At 36.6% G+C, this 17,026-nt stretch overlaps 2 protein-coding genes across 2 annotated transcripts; both read left to right on the plus strand.

Annotated features, from left to right (window-relative positions):
* The first annotated feature begins 8,866 nt into the window (after window positions 1-8,866).
* LOC147858306 (NAC domain containing protein 50-like) lies at window positions 8,867-10,740 on the plus strand. The gene has a single exon (XM_087328023.1). The coding sequence runs from the start codon at window positions 9,101-9,103 to the stop codon at window positions 10,328-10,330; it is 1,230 nt and encodes a 409-aa protein (XP_087184149.1). The 5' UTR covers window positions 8,867-9,100; the 3' UTR covers window positions 10,331-10,740.
* Window positions 10,741-13,118: 2,378 nt separating this feature from the next.
* On the plus strand, window positions 13,119-15,942 carry LOC147858307 (pentatricopeptide repeat-containing protein At2g03380, mitochondrial-like). Its single transcript, XM_087327544.1, has one exon. It carries the CDS (start codon window positions 13,323-13,325, stop codon window positions 15,087-15,089), a length of 1,767 nt encoding a protein of 588 aa, XP_087183670.1. The 5' UTR covers window positions 13,119-13,322; the 3' UTR covers window positions 15,090-15,942.
* Window positions 15,943-17,026: the final 1,084 nt, after the last annotated feature.

Raw genomic sequence — 17,026 nt, forward strand, 5'->3', positions numbered from 1 at the left:
CTCAGAAAACAATCCACACAAAATAGCATTGCAATAGATGGGAGCACATGAAAAAACGGTTGACCATGTTGACATAAACTATGAGCAAAGACAATAACACAAGTGAGAGCATCATAGTAGAATTAAGGGTATCACCAATGGTAGTTAGATGCAGTACGTAGAGCAATGATTTCCATACAATGATTGTGGAAGCCCAACCATAATAAGATCTTATGGTTTTTTCATTGATATGATTGCAATTCTATGATAGAATGTGAGAGTGGCATAGAATTAAAGAACATTACATTTCTAGACATGTTGTATATTATTATATCCAAGGTAGATACCATTGGGTTTTCTAAGAGCGGTTTACACCATTGCATGTTGTCATGAAATTCAAGGACGAAAACATTTTGGATTTCTATCTCATGAAATTTTGTAGATGTAAGTTAGCCCACACCACCTGGAAGAATGCAAAGACCTTAACTTACCTAATCCACATACCACTAGCTCCACGATCCACAAGTCAATTAATTCTACACAGTATGCATGGGAGTACTTGGGAGAAGTAGACACTCTCTCCACAACACAAATAAGAGCCATCATTTGGAAGCATTAGGCTTGTATGAAGACTCTTGAATTACAAGAGTACCATCGAACGAGGTGTCTAATGGAGCTTTGGAATGAGTCGATATGACCAAATTTATCTTCTCAAATTTTGTCTCTATTTAACATTTTTAAATTTTTGTTATGGTATCACCAATAATGATAGATGTATGTATGTATGTATACATATACATACATACAATAACATTAGCCGCTTTTTCATAAGGGTAATATGTAGATGTATGTGTGATATGAAAAAGATACTTGTTATCCCTTTAATAGTGAGAATCTTATAGCAAGGTAAACCATTCTATGGAAACGAATCATAAAATTATTAATTCCAGTATACCCTACAACAGTGTATACCCGGGGTGCAATATTATGGGCGGTGATACATGATAAACCTATGGTATATGTACAGGAGGAGGTTGTTGATGATATTGTGATGAGACATGGTTTGATGGAAAATAATTTGATCCCTCTTAATCCCTCTTAAACCTCAAATATGGCAATTGGTAAGTAGTAATACAATTTGGTATATTTGGAAGGCTTGATGTTTGAAGGTATTTCAAAATGTGACTAAAAGACCTACCCAAATAAATTTGGGAATTTGGATAAGATTGTGCATAATCTCATAGGGTTGTTGGATAGTCTAAAAGGTAATACGCATCAAGCGGAGCGTAAGCGTTTGGAGTTTCATGCCATTTGGGACATAGGTATATTTTATAGATGGCATTTTCATAAGGTGGAGTGGTTTTACTCAACACCGCAGTATTTATTTAAGCTGATGGTTAGAATTGAGAAAAACATAGGGGATCGGTGGTATATCTTGTATGTTTAGCCTTAAGGCGTTTTCTAATACTAATGTAGTATCTTTTTTGGAAAAAAAAGGTAAACCATTCTATGATATTGTGGCACTAGATGAGATAAGCGCAATTAATAAGGTGTCCTTGAACAGATTGTGATACATACATACAATAACATTTGCATCTTTTTCATAAGAGTAATATGTAAATGTATGTGTTATACAAAAAAGATATGTGTTATCCCTTTAATAGTGAGAATCTTATATAGCAAGATAAACCATTCTATGATATTGTAGCACTAGATGAGATAAAGGCAATTAGTAAGGTGTCTTTGAACAAATTGTGATACTCCTTTGAGTCAATCAAACAAGAATCATTTCTCATACTCCAATTGTACCATAGACCCAATATCCAAGCTAGCGAAACAATATGTCACATCACGGAAAGTAAAGCTCTAGCATCCCAAATAAAACCCATTGAAAAGATAAAATTTTATCCTAGTCAACCATGTGATAAGTTGTGACATAAAACCTTGCCAGTATGCCAAAATACTCGAGTTTGGTCAACAACAAAAAATTGCATTTAATGTTGCAAATGGGTTAAAACTTAACGAACTAAGGCTAACAACTTATTGAATTTTAGGGAGCCTAGTTTTAAGGGTCTATGATAATCTCTTCTCTGTTGTGTACTGTATTAACCATTTTCCTACACATTTCTTCTTCGTCTTTATCCAAAAAAAAGATACTACATTAGTATTAAGAGACGCCCTAAGGCTATACATACAAGATGTACCTTTCAGTAATGAGCCCCTTTTAGATTGTGCATAATCTCATAAGTTCTTTGGATAACATAAAAGGTAATACACATCATGCGGAGCTCAAATGATTGGACTTTCATGCCATCTAGACAGAGGCATACTTTATAGACGAAATTCTAATAAGGTGGAGTGGTTCAACTATACACTTCTTTTTTCGTATAATAGTTACCAATTAATCAAATCTATGGAGATATTTCACTTGCTATTCATCAAGAGGCAAAGATGAAGAAACTTGAGAAGAGGCATGACAATTAAATAAGGAGTGCTCCTTGAAAATAGTGTAAATTTGAGAAGAGGCATTGGAAGTGAGAATCCAACAAGGTGAGGCTATTATTGTTAATAATGTTGAAAGGATGTTCATTGTGTAAAATTGGGACACTAATTAGGCCTTGGAAAAAATATCATGTCATTCATAGTGTCTTGCTTAGTTCCTTTTTGAGCAAAATTGTTTAGGGAGTCTTTTCTTATTGTGCATTTCTCACATTTCGTGTTTCTAAAGATGTAGGAAATTTATGATAGTGACAACATTGAAGATGTTGACTAAGAAGAACGGATCCACCAAGGTCTCGACTCTCTACATTGACAGACCAAATGCAAATCAAGATAGAACAACAAAGGGGAAGGAGGATAATGATAGTTCATCAACAAATAATGATGAACAATAACAACTTGACGTATATACATTGTAAATTTGTATAATTGTGTAAAACATCATTGTTTAATTTTCACCAAAGAGATATTGAATGTTGAAGATCGAGTGAGAGAGCGCAATCACCGTAGACCAAGTGAGGGAAGGAAAGAGCACACAACAATGGGAGACCAAATGAAGAGTTGAGAGAGCGAGAGTGGTGGAGAACAAAGGACAAGTGAAAGGATGAGGATTATGATAAAAAGGTGTGTGCATAATTTATTTTACATGTTGCAAGGTGACCTTTACCATTATGCATAACATGTGATGTTTACCATCACGTTTTTGTGTTTCATATGTTGTACTAATAGTTATCCTCGATATCTCACTGTGTGTAGCTTGACCTGGTGCATTAGTTTTTGCTTTGAATTCTGTTGAGATTTTCACTAACAGTGCAAAGTTGCTCCTTACCTTTTGCCACTTGTGTCTACTAATAAACGGACCTATATGGAATTGTATGACTAAGGTTTTTCTTTTATAGTTTTATTTGACATGTTTTTATAATTTTGGTTGCTTTGATAATGCTAGCTTTTGTACTTCACATTAATGTTAACCTTGTAATTTGGAACTTAAAAAAGGAGGAAGATAGATCAATAGGTATCCCTTTAACGTCCTAGGGAAACTAATTCCAATCTAGAGAGACCGGTTGCCCATAAGACTAATTCTTCACTCACATTGATGTATGGATCAACATTCATATTCCTTAAATCCCATGTAAACTTAACAAATGTGTTTTTCTAGCTTTGACACACAATAGCTTTGACTCACAATAACACACACAAAATGGGTATACTTATTGTCTAAACGTTGCTTTTAGAATAACACCTATATTACAATACTCTTTACTTAATTGTACTACTCCTAATATCGCCTGAGTGTAACTATTTTAAATCTAAATGGATAGGTTATGAAAATAAAGAAAGGGAAACACAAAGAAAACAAAGAAAACTAATTTTCAAATGAATAGTAGATCTTGATTGAGGATCTAAGCAAATGTAAAAAGAAAAAGAAAAATCTCTAATTCAATAACGTTTCACGTTCTTTGTTGGGATATATCGAAGGCCGTATATGAGGTAAGTGACAAAGTGTCATGATTCGTAAAAATTAGATGGGAGTCAAGTACCAATAAATAGAAGCATAAAGAGATTGGACAACATATTTAGCTCATACATTTCAAAAGTGATGATGAGTTGTAATGAACAAAGTGAATCCTTGTATTTTGTAGCCAAAATCATAGTTATGGAAAAAAACAATCTTGTTCATCATTCATGTAGCCATCCTAACTCATTAATAATGTATATGCGTGAATTGACCAAGCGTGTACATTTTTCTAGGATTGTGTTGGTTTTACATTTTGTACCATGAAATTGAAAGGAAACCAACTGTAGTAATCAAAAGGATTTGTGTATATATGCATCTCAAACGTTAAATGCATCAAGAAGAAGAAAGGTCAAGAGACATTGACGTAGTACATAACAACTAGGAGTGAACATTGTGATATAATAGGACTCAAGATAGTTAACAAGGAATTATATATTAATCCAACTTGTTCAAACTCATACCAAACTATCAACAAAGATCCAACTTCTTGTAACACTTATATAAGTGATGCTCAACATGAAATACATGAAGCATTAAGATTGTGATCTATGTTTGAAAAAGCATTCTCACCAAAAGGTTAACCCGTTCTGCATAATCTCAACAAATGTTAAAGTGGATAAAGTCTCAAAAAAATGTAAACAAAATTGGAGTTCTTTTCTTGTATAAGTATGTAAAGTTGTAGATCTCAAAATAATGATTTGCAAATTGTGCAAAATCAAATTATCATAGAACAACGTTTATCTCTAGCATTGATTGAGGTTATATCAACTTGATGGAACAATTGGTTATGGTGCATCGTTGATAGAGTATGTAAATTGTCATTGCGAAGAATGGAAGTGGGCATGCAATGGAAAGTGTCAAAGCTTTGTGGGTCTAATTGGAGTGTACCATTCCAACAAAGCTAGGTTCATCCCCTAGATGTGGATGGATGGGAGTGTACATAACTTACGGGCAAGGTCTCTCCCCCTAGGTTGCCAATATTGCAGACTTCACCCTTCAAACAAGGCATGCGGGTAATGCATAATTGCAACAAGTGAATAATTGAAGGGGTCGTGTGAAGACCAATCTAGAGACACAAAGTTGTGTTTGCAGAGAGTGATATTACCAGTGACAACATATTTGAAGTGTGAATGAAGGTATTGTGCGACATGTCGGAATCATGCATGCGTGTAAGCAATGAAAGAAAAAGATGAAAAGAGGGTAAAAGTGGGCTCAACAAGGGCAATGATAGATGGGTAACATAACTTGGGGGCGAAGACATAGAAAACAATAATAGAATTAAGGTGCGTAGATAACAAAGAAATTTCAATAATGTCTACTAAAAAAGTTTTGTATGAACCGTTATATTTTAGTATGTTGGGTGAACATGACTTTATACACAAGGCAACATTAATTATTGTAGTTTTATAAAATTATCAATGATTCTTTAAGAAAAGCACCCTATCACCTAATTATATCACTTACGGCATACGCTTCCTTTCTTATTATGTTAATGTTGAAAATGCAACCAAGTCGTTGAATCATTTACAACATTGTTACATTATTTATCCACAACATTAGGATTAGTTATCCTTAGAAGACATTGTCTATCATTGAAAACAATAATTTGATCCATTTGTTGTACCTGCTATAATTTATGCATGATAATTTTGGGATCAAGATGTATGCGTGTGTATCCACACCATAAAGTTCATCTCAATGTGGTTGGTTTTCAATGAAGGCATGGTAGAGGATGAATGTCACTTGCTCTTTTCATGCTCGACATATAGTGCAATTCGTTCAAGATATGCTAACATATTAAGAGGGAGTGATAACTTAAGTGCCATACTTAAGACGCCACCTAGAAGGTTGTGCTCTTATGTGTATGCTTCGTTCACACATAGAGACTTTGTGCTTCAATGTATGAATACCCCTTCTTAGGAAGGAGACACATATCAAGAACACATGTATACTCTGGTCCCATAGGTCAAATTTGGCCTCTTTATGGGTGATAAAAACTCTAATTCCAATTCCGACAAACTAATATATCTAAGTTGGCAAAAGAACTTAACATAAATCCTCCTTGATTTTGGGTGGATAATATTTTTTGGTCATCATTGCTTGTTATGCAAGCTAGCCTTACAAATGTATTTTCACACGAGACATACATGTAAAGGTCATGATAGAGTTGAGTTTCTCCAAAGTAGTTTTGACTCACTTTAACTTGATATGGAATTTTTGTAGTAGTTGGAAAGGTTGGATGGTTGGTATTCCCAAAGCATTGTGAAAGAATTTCGATGTCATAATATAATACAATATATTATAAAACATATAACCTATAAACGATTGACTAAATGCAACATTTGGGTCTATGACTCTAATGACATTCTTTATGTAGGCCCTTTGAATCTAAAATTCACATGCTTTTGTTGGGGGATGCACACCGACAAGAATAATGTTCATGGGCCATTGATCAAGTCCTAATGCAAATTTTTTGGTTTTTAAGACCATAATTCATGATAGTATTTTTGTACAAGGATAAGGAGACCTATACACATGTCCATATTTGTGTAAATGTTGTTTCTGGTATGAAGGCCACATTGGGAAACACGCACATCATCCCCAACATAACCACAAGTTTTTGATTGATATGGACACTTTGACACAATCATCCATAGGCATGGCGTATCTATCCTTACGATGAACTTTAGCGTTTTAGATTGGACTATCAACAACTATTAGCATTTAGTAATGCTAAACGTCAAACAAACAAATGCACATCTAACATTGCGATGGGGTCAAAAAAACAATACTGGTTGTGTTAGCATTGAGATACATCCTACACATTCAACTAGTGTTACCTTCATGATCTACCCAGGAACTATATTAGGTATTAAACAAGAAGGTAGGCTATGGGATGGATCTTCAAACAATGCAATGGACAATGAAGACAAACCTCCCTATCAATGCCACATCAAGGTGGATGATAAGGTCTTGCTTGACCATGTCACATTACTAGAGTAATCTAACTATATAAGCTTGAAATGGCTCATTAGGCAACACGTGAGCTTGTTATATAACATGTTAAGCTTGAAACGGGGTCTTCAATCATTTGTTGAGCTTGATGTGGAACGTCACTTATATACATGATGTTGCATGCGAAAGGTTTTTAATATGTTGATTCACAAGAAAATTTGTTAAGCTTTAAAATGTGGGCTCTAAAACACATTCGTGGAATTTCAAGGTGGGACCTTGACATGGCTTGTTAGGCAACATGTGAGCCTTCACCCATTCACATCAAGCTTCTTGGTTCCCTATATATTGATTGACCTTTAGTGCAAGCTTTGACATTTATGTTGCTTCCATACTATAATCACTCCTTTGTCTTGTCCCAATACAAGTTAATGAGTTGGTGAATGATTAGGATATAATATCTTCAAGTATTCAAATAAGTGTCAATGTAAGTTTGACAACGTTAGGTTGTAAGGTATGGGCATCAAGCTATTGATTGTGCTTGCCTATTTAATATCTAGTGTGGCAAGTTGAAGAAGACACTAGGCATAAAGGAGTCAATGTGTGGAAAAGTTGAACCTAAGGACGATAGAGGAGTTTTAGGAGATCATGCGATATAAACAAAAGGGGTTTACATAATATCTAGGTTCAATATATGCTCTAATTATATGTGGAAATGAGCTAAGTGAAGCTTGCCCTTGATGCGTAGATAAGGACAAATGAGAGTACTAGACAATCTCTCTAGTATTGACCTCCGTCAAATTTGAGGTATTTAATATTGATATGATCCACTAATAAGGTGAGCTAAGAAGCTTAGAGCTCCAACTTCAGAGGAGCTTGTCAGAATGACATGTTGATGTGTGTTGGTAAGAACATGAGATAGAGGTGAGATTAAACACGTCGAGATGTTTTGAACATCTATCTTGTCAAGGAATAGAGTCAATGTCAAGTCATCTCAAAATGTCTTGAGGTAATCATAATTGTTAACTGTTGTGAGAAGATAAGTCGTTAAAACAAACATCAATTTGAAAAAACAAAAAATAATTCGAAGGAAAGATTTAAGAAAAGTGCAAATAGAATGGAAACAATGAAACCTTATCACCTTTATTTTATTTTATTTATGTTCATGGCCCAATATCACATGGAAGAAAAACAAGAACGCAACCATTACTATATATACATTCCATACTAAAATCCTAGTCATGAATAACCTCAAATTATACCGCTTGATTTTCAGAAATGAGGGGAATAACCATGTTCTAGATTGAACTAATGATGAGCAAAAGGATAAGAGAGTAAGGAGAAGAATAGGTTAAGGGCGCTTAACCATACCGACCACCCCCGAGGAAAGGCCCGTACCAACAAATATTACCTCATGCTATACCTTTGTTGTTTGAATCCAAAGAGAAGAGCTTAGAATCACCAATAGAGTCTTGACAACGTCTTAAGTTACCATACTAAAGTGGTTCGCTGGTCCCCTTTATATAACTCAACACCTAAGGTTCTCGGACCACCACGTGTCATAGGTCCTTATGGGTTTGTTTAGGTTCCTAGGATAACCAATTTGTCCTACCCTAAACCCATTACACTTACCTATATAATTGGTGTCTAAGATAACAAGCCATTAAAATTAATTATAGAATTAGAAATGTAATATAATGATTAGCGAAAGAGTATATTTGCCTAATCATTAAATTTTTAGTTGATGAGAGAGCCCAAGCCTACTCACTTACTCAAATGAGGAACTTGAATATGGTTGGGACTCGGAAGTCTGATCGTGCCTACCAAGCATAAATATGTAAAATTTGAAAAGAAGCAAGCATTACCTTTTCCTTTTCCTTTTACTCCCCACTCCCCCTCCCAATAAGTGTAAACATGTAAATTGCAAGTTCCTTCCATATATATATATATATATATATAGATTGATTGATTTATGAAGATTTTGTTATGAGAGAAAGACATATGGCTTACATATGAAGCCATCTTTCTCTCCTTCTTCATCTTTAGCTTTCCTCCAAGTTCTTCTCTCATCAGCCTAATTGGGAACCCTAATCTTGAGGCAAAACAAAACTGGAAATAAGAAGGGAGAAATAAAGGAAACCCTAATTGCACATGTCGCTACCGTATTCCGGGGGCGTGTCAGGGTTCCTACCGCCCGGGTTCCGCTTCCACCCGACCGACGAAGAATTGGTGTCCTTCTACCTACACCGCCAAGTGTCAGGGAAACACATCGAATCGAATGTGATCGCGGAGATCGACCTCTACAAACACGATCCATGGGACCTCCCTCGTCTCTCGTGCCTCCCCACCAAAGACATGGAATGGTACTTCTTCAACCCCCCGGACAAGAAATATCCGAGGGGGTCTCGCACCAACCGTGCCACTCGATCCGGTTACTGGAAGGCAACGGGCCGTGACCGCCGGATCTTCGCGAGCACTTCACCTAATCCGGTAGCCCGACCCAAGGCGGTGCATAAAGTAAAAATTGGTGAAGTATCATCTTTGACATGTAAGGATGGGGCTCATGATCATTCCATGGATTCTAGATGTAAGGAGCTTGATTATAATGATGAAAGATTGTCCATGGACCCTATCAAGGGTATCGAGAGCTCCGGCGATTTGATGACTAGTAGTAGTAGTAGTAGTAGTACGAAACTCATCGGGCTTAAGAAAACACTGGTCTTCTATAGAGGGCGGGCACCGAATGGCGAGAGAACGGATTGGGTTATGCATGAATACCATCTTCTTGATCATTCTCGGAATACTTCGGTGCCTAACAATTTGTTGCCTAGTGACACGGAACTAGGTGCTGCTTCTGGCTTTTGTTCGAGCATTAGTAATTATGTCGTGAAAGAACAATATGGTCGGGATTCGCTTGTTTTGTGCCGAGTCGTGAAGAAAAGTGGGCCTGGCCCAAGGTCCCGAACACGTCCGGAATCGATCTGTCATGGGGGGGCCGTGGTTGGTGGACCCATTCGCACACGCACCCGAAGAAAGATCGTGCGCTCGAGCTCGGGCTCAGGCCAGTCGGCATCGGCATTGGATTATAAATTTGTGCATGGGCAAGAAAAAGATGTTTTAGAAGAGGAGGAACTAGAAGAACTAGAGGGGGAAGAGGAGGAAGATTTAGAACAAGAAGAAGAATTAGGAGAAGAAGAAGAAGAAGAAGAAGAAGAAGAAGGAGGAGGAGATGGAGAAATATTGGAAGACAATGCTAATGAAAATGTGCTGAATGACTTTGTCGATTCACTCGATATAATGCCGGTTCGAACTGATCTCTCGCTGCGTAGCGAATGCACTGCCTTGCCGAATTGGGGTCATTTCGAAAGTAATTACACATGACATAGACATACATACAATTCTTCAAGCAAGGTAATCACTCAAAATAATTATCCTTGTGTCTTTCTCTTGCCTCAATAAGAAACCATTTTCAAGGGATCATATTCATCACATTAACTTCCACACACCAATATACCTATTATTAATCGAGAGCACCGGAACGTGTCGGTATTCGTCTCATCCCGACCGACCACCTATACATAATCTGTATAAGCTCTCATTCCTATACCATGTTCTTTTATTCTTTTGTTCTTTTTTCGAACATTTTGTATTGTTGTATGTACAACCTTAATGCACCACATTTGCTCACTCTCAATATGAATATATAATCGATTCTTCTCGACAATATTAGTTAGCTACAAAAAAACAAGGACTTGCTCATTAAAATTTGGACACTTATATAGACTTGGAATTTTCATAAGATATATCATATATTATATATCATAACCAATTTGGCTAATGACATTGTAATATTTTGATAACTAGAGTATTTGATGACTTGGTTTGTAAAGTTGTGATTGATTTGTTTATCTGTTTGCTTGGGTATATGGTTTGGTTGAGGTAAATGCGCATAGTTAATCAAGGATGGAGAACCGTGAGGACATATGTATGTGATTTCAACTCTACCTTGTTTTTGTTAAGCATGAACATGTGAAAGTGGAAATTCAAATGTTTTCAATTCTCTAAGGTGAGTTTACAAATGAATTGTACATGTTAAGGCCAAGATTAGCAAACCGCCATACTAACTAACACGCCTTTATTTCCTTGAACGAATACTACCTCACTCGACCCAAAATTAATGACCCTAGATGGGATCCAAATCCCATTTAAATAAAAACATATGATATTGTGACTAAGCTTCCCAAACTTAAATGAATTCTATTTAAAATAAAAGCAGATGATATTGAATCAAAGCTACCCAAACTTAAATGACTCTAGATGGGATCCAAATCCCATTTAAAATTAAAAACATATGATATTATGTTAAAGCTTAGTCGTTAACTTTGTATTTATTGAGGGTGTGACCTCTTCCACCCAAGTCTCCTTGGTCTCTTTGTGAATTCTTTTTATGTTTTTATCTCCGTTCTAGTTGTTGCCTGTCTTTTCATTTTCTGAATGATATAAGCTTTGAGATATAATACTTCTTGTTGAGCATTGTTTGCCTTTTGTCTATGTGATGCTTTCAAATTCCTATTCTTTTCTATTTATCATTAGCATTCTTAAGATTTTTGACTTTATTCATGGTGTTTCTTGACTTGGACAAGGACTTGCTAGTTTTCCCTCATGAGCATGCTTTGGGAAGGGAACATTGTTATGTTTATTACTCTCAATGGCATGCCATCCTTTTCTTTTTGCTTTGACATCTTCCATATCAATTATAAAGCCATCAATGCAATGAATCCAATATGTCTTCCTATTTACACTTTCTGGAGATCAACCCCAATAGGCCCGTAGTCAAACATGTTAATGGTGAGCTAATTGTTAGCATCATTATGTTCCTAATAGTCTAAGAGTGTTGATTCTGACATATCATTTGTCCATTTAAGATATTCTTAGTTAGTCTACACCTCATTTGCCCACCTTTGATGTCCTTGTCAATCTACACCTCTAGAGTTTCTAGTGATGTCAACAAATTTGAACACCTTAGCTTACACATGTCACACATGAATGATTAAACTTATCCAACCGTAAAGCAACTTATTCTTGAGGACATGAAAGAGTAATTCTTGCATATATTATATGTGGTTATAAATAAGAGCATAGTGCAAAGAGAGTCTACGATGCATATCGTACACCTTAGTTTACAAATGTCACACACGAATGATTATCTTATCCAACCATAAAGCAACTTATTGTTGAGGACATGAAAGAGTAATTGTTGCATAAAAATCATAATGGTCCTTAAAGGGACACATGTAAAGGAAGTTACAAACGCATTGCATGAAATTTTTCTATGATCGATTACACAAAGACTCAACAATGGTAATACAAACATTGCACGACACATTCAAATGTTGGAAGAACACAAGGGATCAATGGTGTTCTCAAACTTTCAATTGTTGAAACACCTCAAAGATTAATATCACATAGTTAAGCTCTCACTCATGATTGCATAATTATTCGATATATGGCTATTGATAATTCTTGATGCTCATACACAATTAGCTCTTCTTATTAGTAGATGATAGGGAAAAGTACAAATGTACTAATCATGGTCATGGTAAACGATAAAAAAAAAGCCATCCAATTTTTGAAAACAAAGTAAATTGCCATTCCATTTTCAAAACCCCGATTAACACCAAACTTCTTACTTCTTGCAAAATTGTCCATTCATTAACAAATTATCTTCCTAAAGGATTTGAAGGAACCAACTGTTGCATAAGGGGTTTTAATGTATGCTAATTTGGTATTAATTAGTCTTAAAAAAAACCAAACAATGCTCTCACTTGATTTTGATGCGACCAGGGGAAAAGGATGACGTCTCCCTAACTACTTTCCCTATTGAGTTTTCGAGAGGGGTCAACGAAAACGAAGGGCATGCCAAGAAATGAGCAAAATTTAAGGGTATTTTTGGAAATAACCAAAACTATGTGGCATTGAGTCTTTTCCATAAAGAAAGAGATACATATATGTATATAGATAGATAGAGCCTAGAGGGAGGTCTTTCTTCTATGTAACAGAACAGGGGAGACTCCGGAAAATGACCAAAACGTAGGGGCATTTCTGGAAATAACGAAAACTATGTGGCATCGAGTCTTCTCGATGGAGAAAAGAGATAGCTAGCGACAACGAGAGAGAGAGAGAGAGTGTGTGTGTGTCATTTTTCGTCTATGTAGCAGAACAGGGGATAGCCGTCATGATGTTGTACTGAATGCAGCCCCCCAGTTCTGGGACTATTCGCACCAGCAAAAATGATTTTAATGATTAGCAAATCCTTAATCCCCAATTTTAAGTTGCGGCATATCTCTGAAGATCTAAGCATGTAAAGAGCGTGATGGTAGAAACATTATCTTTGAATGGGTCTTATAGTCCAACATGGATCCAAGATGATTTTGGCAAACATGCTTTTAAACATAAGGCCGGAGATGAGCCAAGAAATGGGTTTCTTCTCAAACAACAAGAGTTTCAAGAACATCTTGGTCTTGTCGACTCAATCAAGGCATGTATCAAGCATAAGAACCTCTATAGAGGCAAACAAATACATGCTGAGGTCCTTCAAGAAGGTTTGCTCAATAGAAATGTATACCTTGGTACTGCTCTGATCACTATGTATGCAAGATTCGGCCAGTTATCAAAATCAAGAGAAGTGTTTGATGAGCTTAGGGTAAGAAATGTTGTCTCTTTTAATGCCCTTATCACCGGATATGTTCGCCTTGGCCTTGCGCATGAAGCATTAGAATGCTTCCACGAAATGCGTACGCATGGGATCCCTCCCAATGATGTCACTTATATTTGCATTCTAAAAGCTTGTGGAGTCATCGGTTCGACCCTGGTTGGGGCTGAAATACATGCTGAGATTAGCAAATTAGGTTTAATTGGAAAGAATGCAATGGTTAGTACTGCACTGGTGGATATGTATGCTAAATGTGGGGATCTTGATAAAGCTCAAGAAGTGTTTGATGGGTTGAGTGAACGTGACCTTATCTCGTGGACTGCCCTTATCGCGGCATATGCATATCGTGGGAACGGACACATGGCTTTGGATCTGTTTGCACGAATGCAAGAAGGGGGGATTTCCCCAAATCCAATCACTTTTGCTTGTGTTTTGAAAGCTTGTGGGCACATGAGGTTCATAAGCAAGGGGGAACAAATTCATGCTCATATTGCCAACACAAGAGGGATCTTGGATTTGGGTGAACATAAAATCACTCTTGGGAATGCATTAGTGGATATGTATGCCAAATGTGGAATGATCGGAAAAGCTCACAGAGCATTTGATCAACTTCCTGCAAAAGACTTGGTCTCTTGGAATATACTCGTGACTGCCTATGCTCACCATGAGCATGGTGACGAAGCCTTAAAATGCTTTGCCCAGATGCGAAAGGAGGGGTTCTTGCCGGATGTAGTCACATTCTCTAGTGTTTTGAAAGCTTGTAGTGATGTAGGATCGTTAGAAAAAGGAGAAGAAATACACATTGAGGTTAGGAAGCAAGGACTATTAGAAAATAGTACTGTGATTGGAAATGCATTGGTGGACATGTATGCAAAGTGCGGTATGCTGAGAAAAGCTCAAGAAGTGTTCGAGGGGCTTCCAGCTCCAGATGCCATCTCTTGGACGGCATTGATTACAGGATATGCCCAGCTCGGACGAGTGCGAAGTGCTTTTGATCAATTTAGAAAAATGCTAGCCCAAGGGATTATGCCAGACATCGTCACTTTTCTCGTTTTGCTCACAGCATGTAGCCATGCTGGCCTGGTTGAGGAAGGGCAAATGTATCTTGATTCTATGATGAACACTTATTGTCTCTCTCCTACAATTGAACACTTCACTTGTATGGTTGATCTATTTACCCGAGCTGGGCGCTTCGACAGAGCTATTGTTATTATCGAGAAGGTTCCACCTTGCGATTGTCTAGAATTGTGGTTGGTTCTCCTGGGGGCTTGTAGAAAATGGATCAATGTAGAGCTTGGGAGGTGGGCTTTCAAGAACTCGGTTCAATTAAATGAAAACAATGGATCTCTCTATGTTTGCATGAGTGATATTTATGCAGCTGCCGGCATGCAAGAAGAAATTGCCAAAATTGAAGCGTTAAGAATGTAGAAGGGAGTGTGGAGTGTGGAACGATCCTGGCCCTTGCTTGTGGACAATTGATGGCGGATAACACAACTATTCCCCAAAAGCAAGCATAATCTTGAAGGGATATTGTTAACACAAACTATTGGAAGGGGAGCACAAGCTGTGTAATTTCGGGAGATTGATATGGAGATGTGTATGATATGTCGCAAATGAATAACGTAGAGCATCATATGAAAGTTTTCCATTCCACTATGCATCAACAAACTCAGCTTTCCATGATGTTTTCTGCTCACAAAACATACCTAAGACACATACAAGGCGGGAAGATTGCATTCTTATGCATACAACAAACATTTATACCATGCATTTTCTTATCCTCTGTTTCTCAAAATTCGTTGCGATACACCAACAGTCACCACAATGCTTTTTGTGGTGTTTGTTTATCACCATTAGATTTATCTAATGATGAGGCTAAGTAGCTGGAAAAAACTGCCCTTCCCGAATGATGGAGTCCATTCTTTGTATGAAGATTTGAAAAGGTCATAAGTTGTGGGTTATGTTTGAGTTGTTTGAACTTGCAAAGAGGTTTGAAGATTTTTGAAACTATGAGCAGATATCAATTTGAAGTGGATCTTCTAAATGAGCATCGGACACATTCTCTCTCCAACCCAATTCGTGCGTAGTACATGAAAAAGGTAGATGATAGTCGATCTTTACAGATCATGGTCTCTACTTCTTACCACAGAATACAATGTGTCAGGTATGAGGATGAAATCGTTGCTGACGATTTGTCTGAAAATAAACATAGCAATTTGGAATATGATAGATGATTGATTGTTCAAACTTAAATAAAATAAGTTGTGAAATTTTGAAGCTAGGTTAAACATCCATATAAACTTAATGGGTATGACATGCATGTTCTTATGAGGCTTTGCCAATTTTACTTCTTAAAGAAGAAATGCATATGTTATTACATTATTTCTCTTTCCTCAGGAGAGATGCTGTGGTAAATTTATGCATATATTTATACATACACATATACATCGTACAAAATTGCTACTACGGTATTTGTTTGTTCAAGGCTATGTATGCCTTCCCAAGGTTGTTGAACTGTTGAGAGGTGTTATGTCTACTTATTTACACTTTTATTCTTCACCTAAAGTTATTTGCATTAGTATTGCTAAAAATCAAACTAAGCTAGAATAAATCAATATCATTCTGAGTCAAAGAAGTTGATTCATAAAAAAGGGACCAATCTATCTAACTTTGGGTTTCTTACTATAGAGTTTTCATAAGTCATGACTCATGACTATATATGATTAGTCACATAAACCCAATCTTTCTGGTTTGTTTGAGGTTCTGGAACTACTTTCTTTTCGATTTCTAGCTCTCATCAATGCTTATACCATATGCACACGATGCTTTTCATGAAAATTTCTACCTTTATCCATGTTGTGGCGTCTTATTAGAAACTATTTTACAATATAATGGATTCATGCTCTTGATTATGCAGATACACAATGAGTTGTGGCATGGGCTTAATGTTCGAGATTCACTTGATGGCATTCACAATATTCAAATTACTCTGTCCCCATATGCGTGTCACTTCTGAAAATGGAAACTATGAATGCCATGTTTGAGCATCCGATATGTGCACATGTGTCAAATATGGATGGATAGTGTGGACACGTTGAATTTTTCTAATGAAGATTAAATTGGTTCTAGATTGATAAACCATTTTGTGTGCAGGGTTTGAGACTTTTCATGGGTCTTTCAAATGTTCTATATAAATTTTTTGCAATACGAGTGTCGGGAAGGAACATTGAGATTGAAAATCACCCAAGGAACCAAGTATCTATTTCCAACCCTAAGCTCATCAAGAATTATTCCAATATCATCTTGTGTCTCATCCAATCCATCTTAGATCATATTGTCCTAGAATGTGCTTCTTGTTAGTGATC

This window comes from Azolla caroliniana, unplaced genomic scaffold, assembly GCF_043228905.1.
Source record: "Azolla caroliniana isolate FFs.n. ecotype wild unplaced genomic scaffold, voAzoCaro1.0.p SCAF_11, whole genome shotgun sequence".
Taxonomy (NCBI): Eukaryota; Viridiplantae; Streptophyta; class Polypodiopsida; order Salviniales; family Salviniaceae; genus Azolla; species Azolla caroliniana.

Bases quoted from the DNA above. Each gene is read 5' to 3' on its own strand.
- LOC147858307 (XM_087327544.1), top strand. From the start codon at position 13,323: ATGGTAGAAACATTATCTTTGAATGGGTCTTATAGTCCAACATGGATC.
- LOC147858306 (XM_087328023.1), top strand. From the start codon at position 9,101: ATGTCGCTACCGTATTCCGGGGGCGTGTCAGGGTTCCTACCGCCCGGG.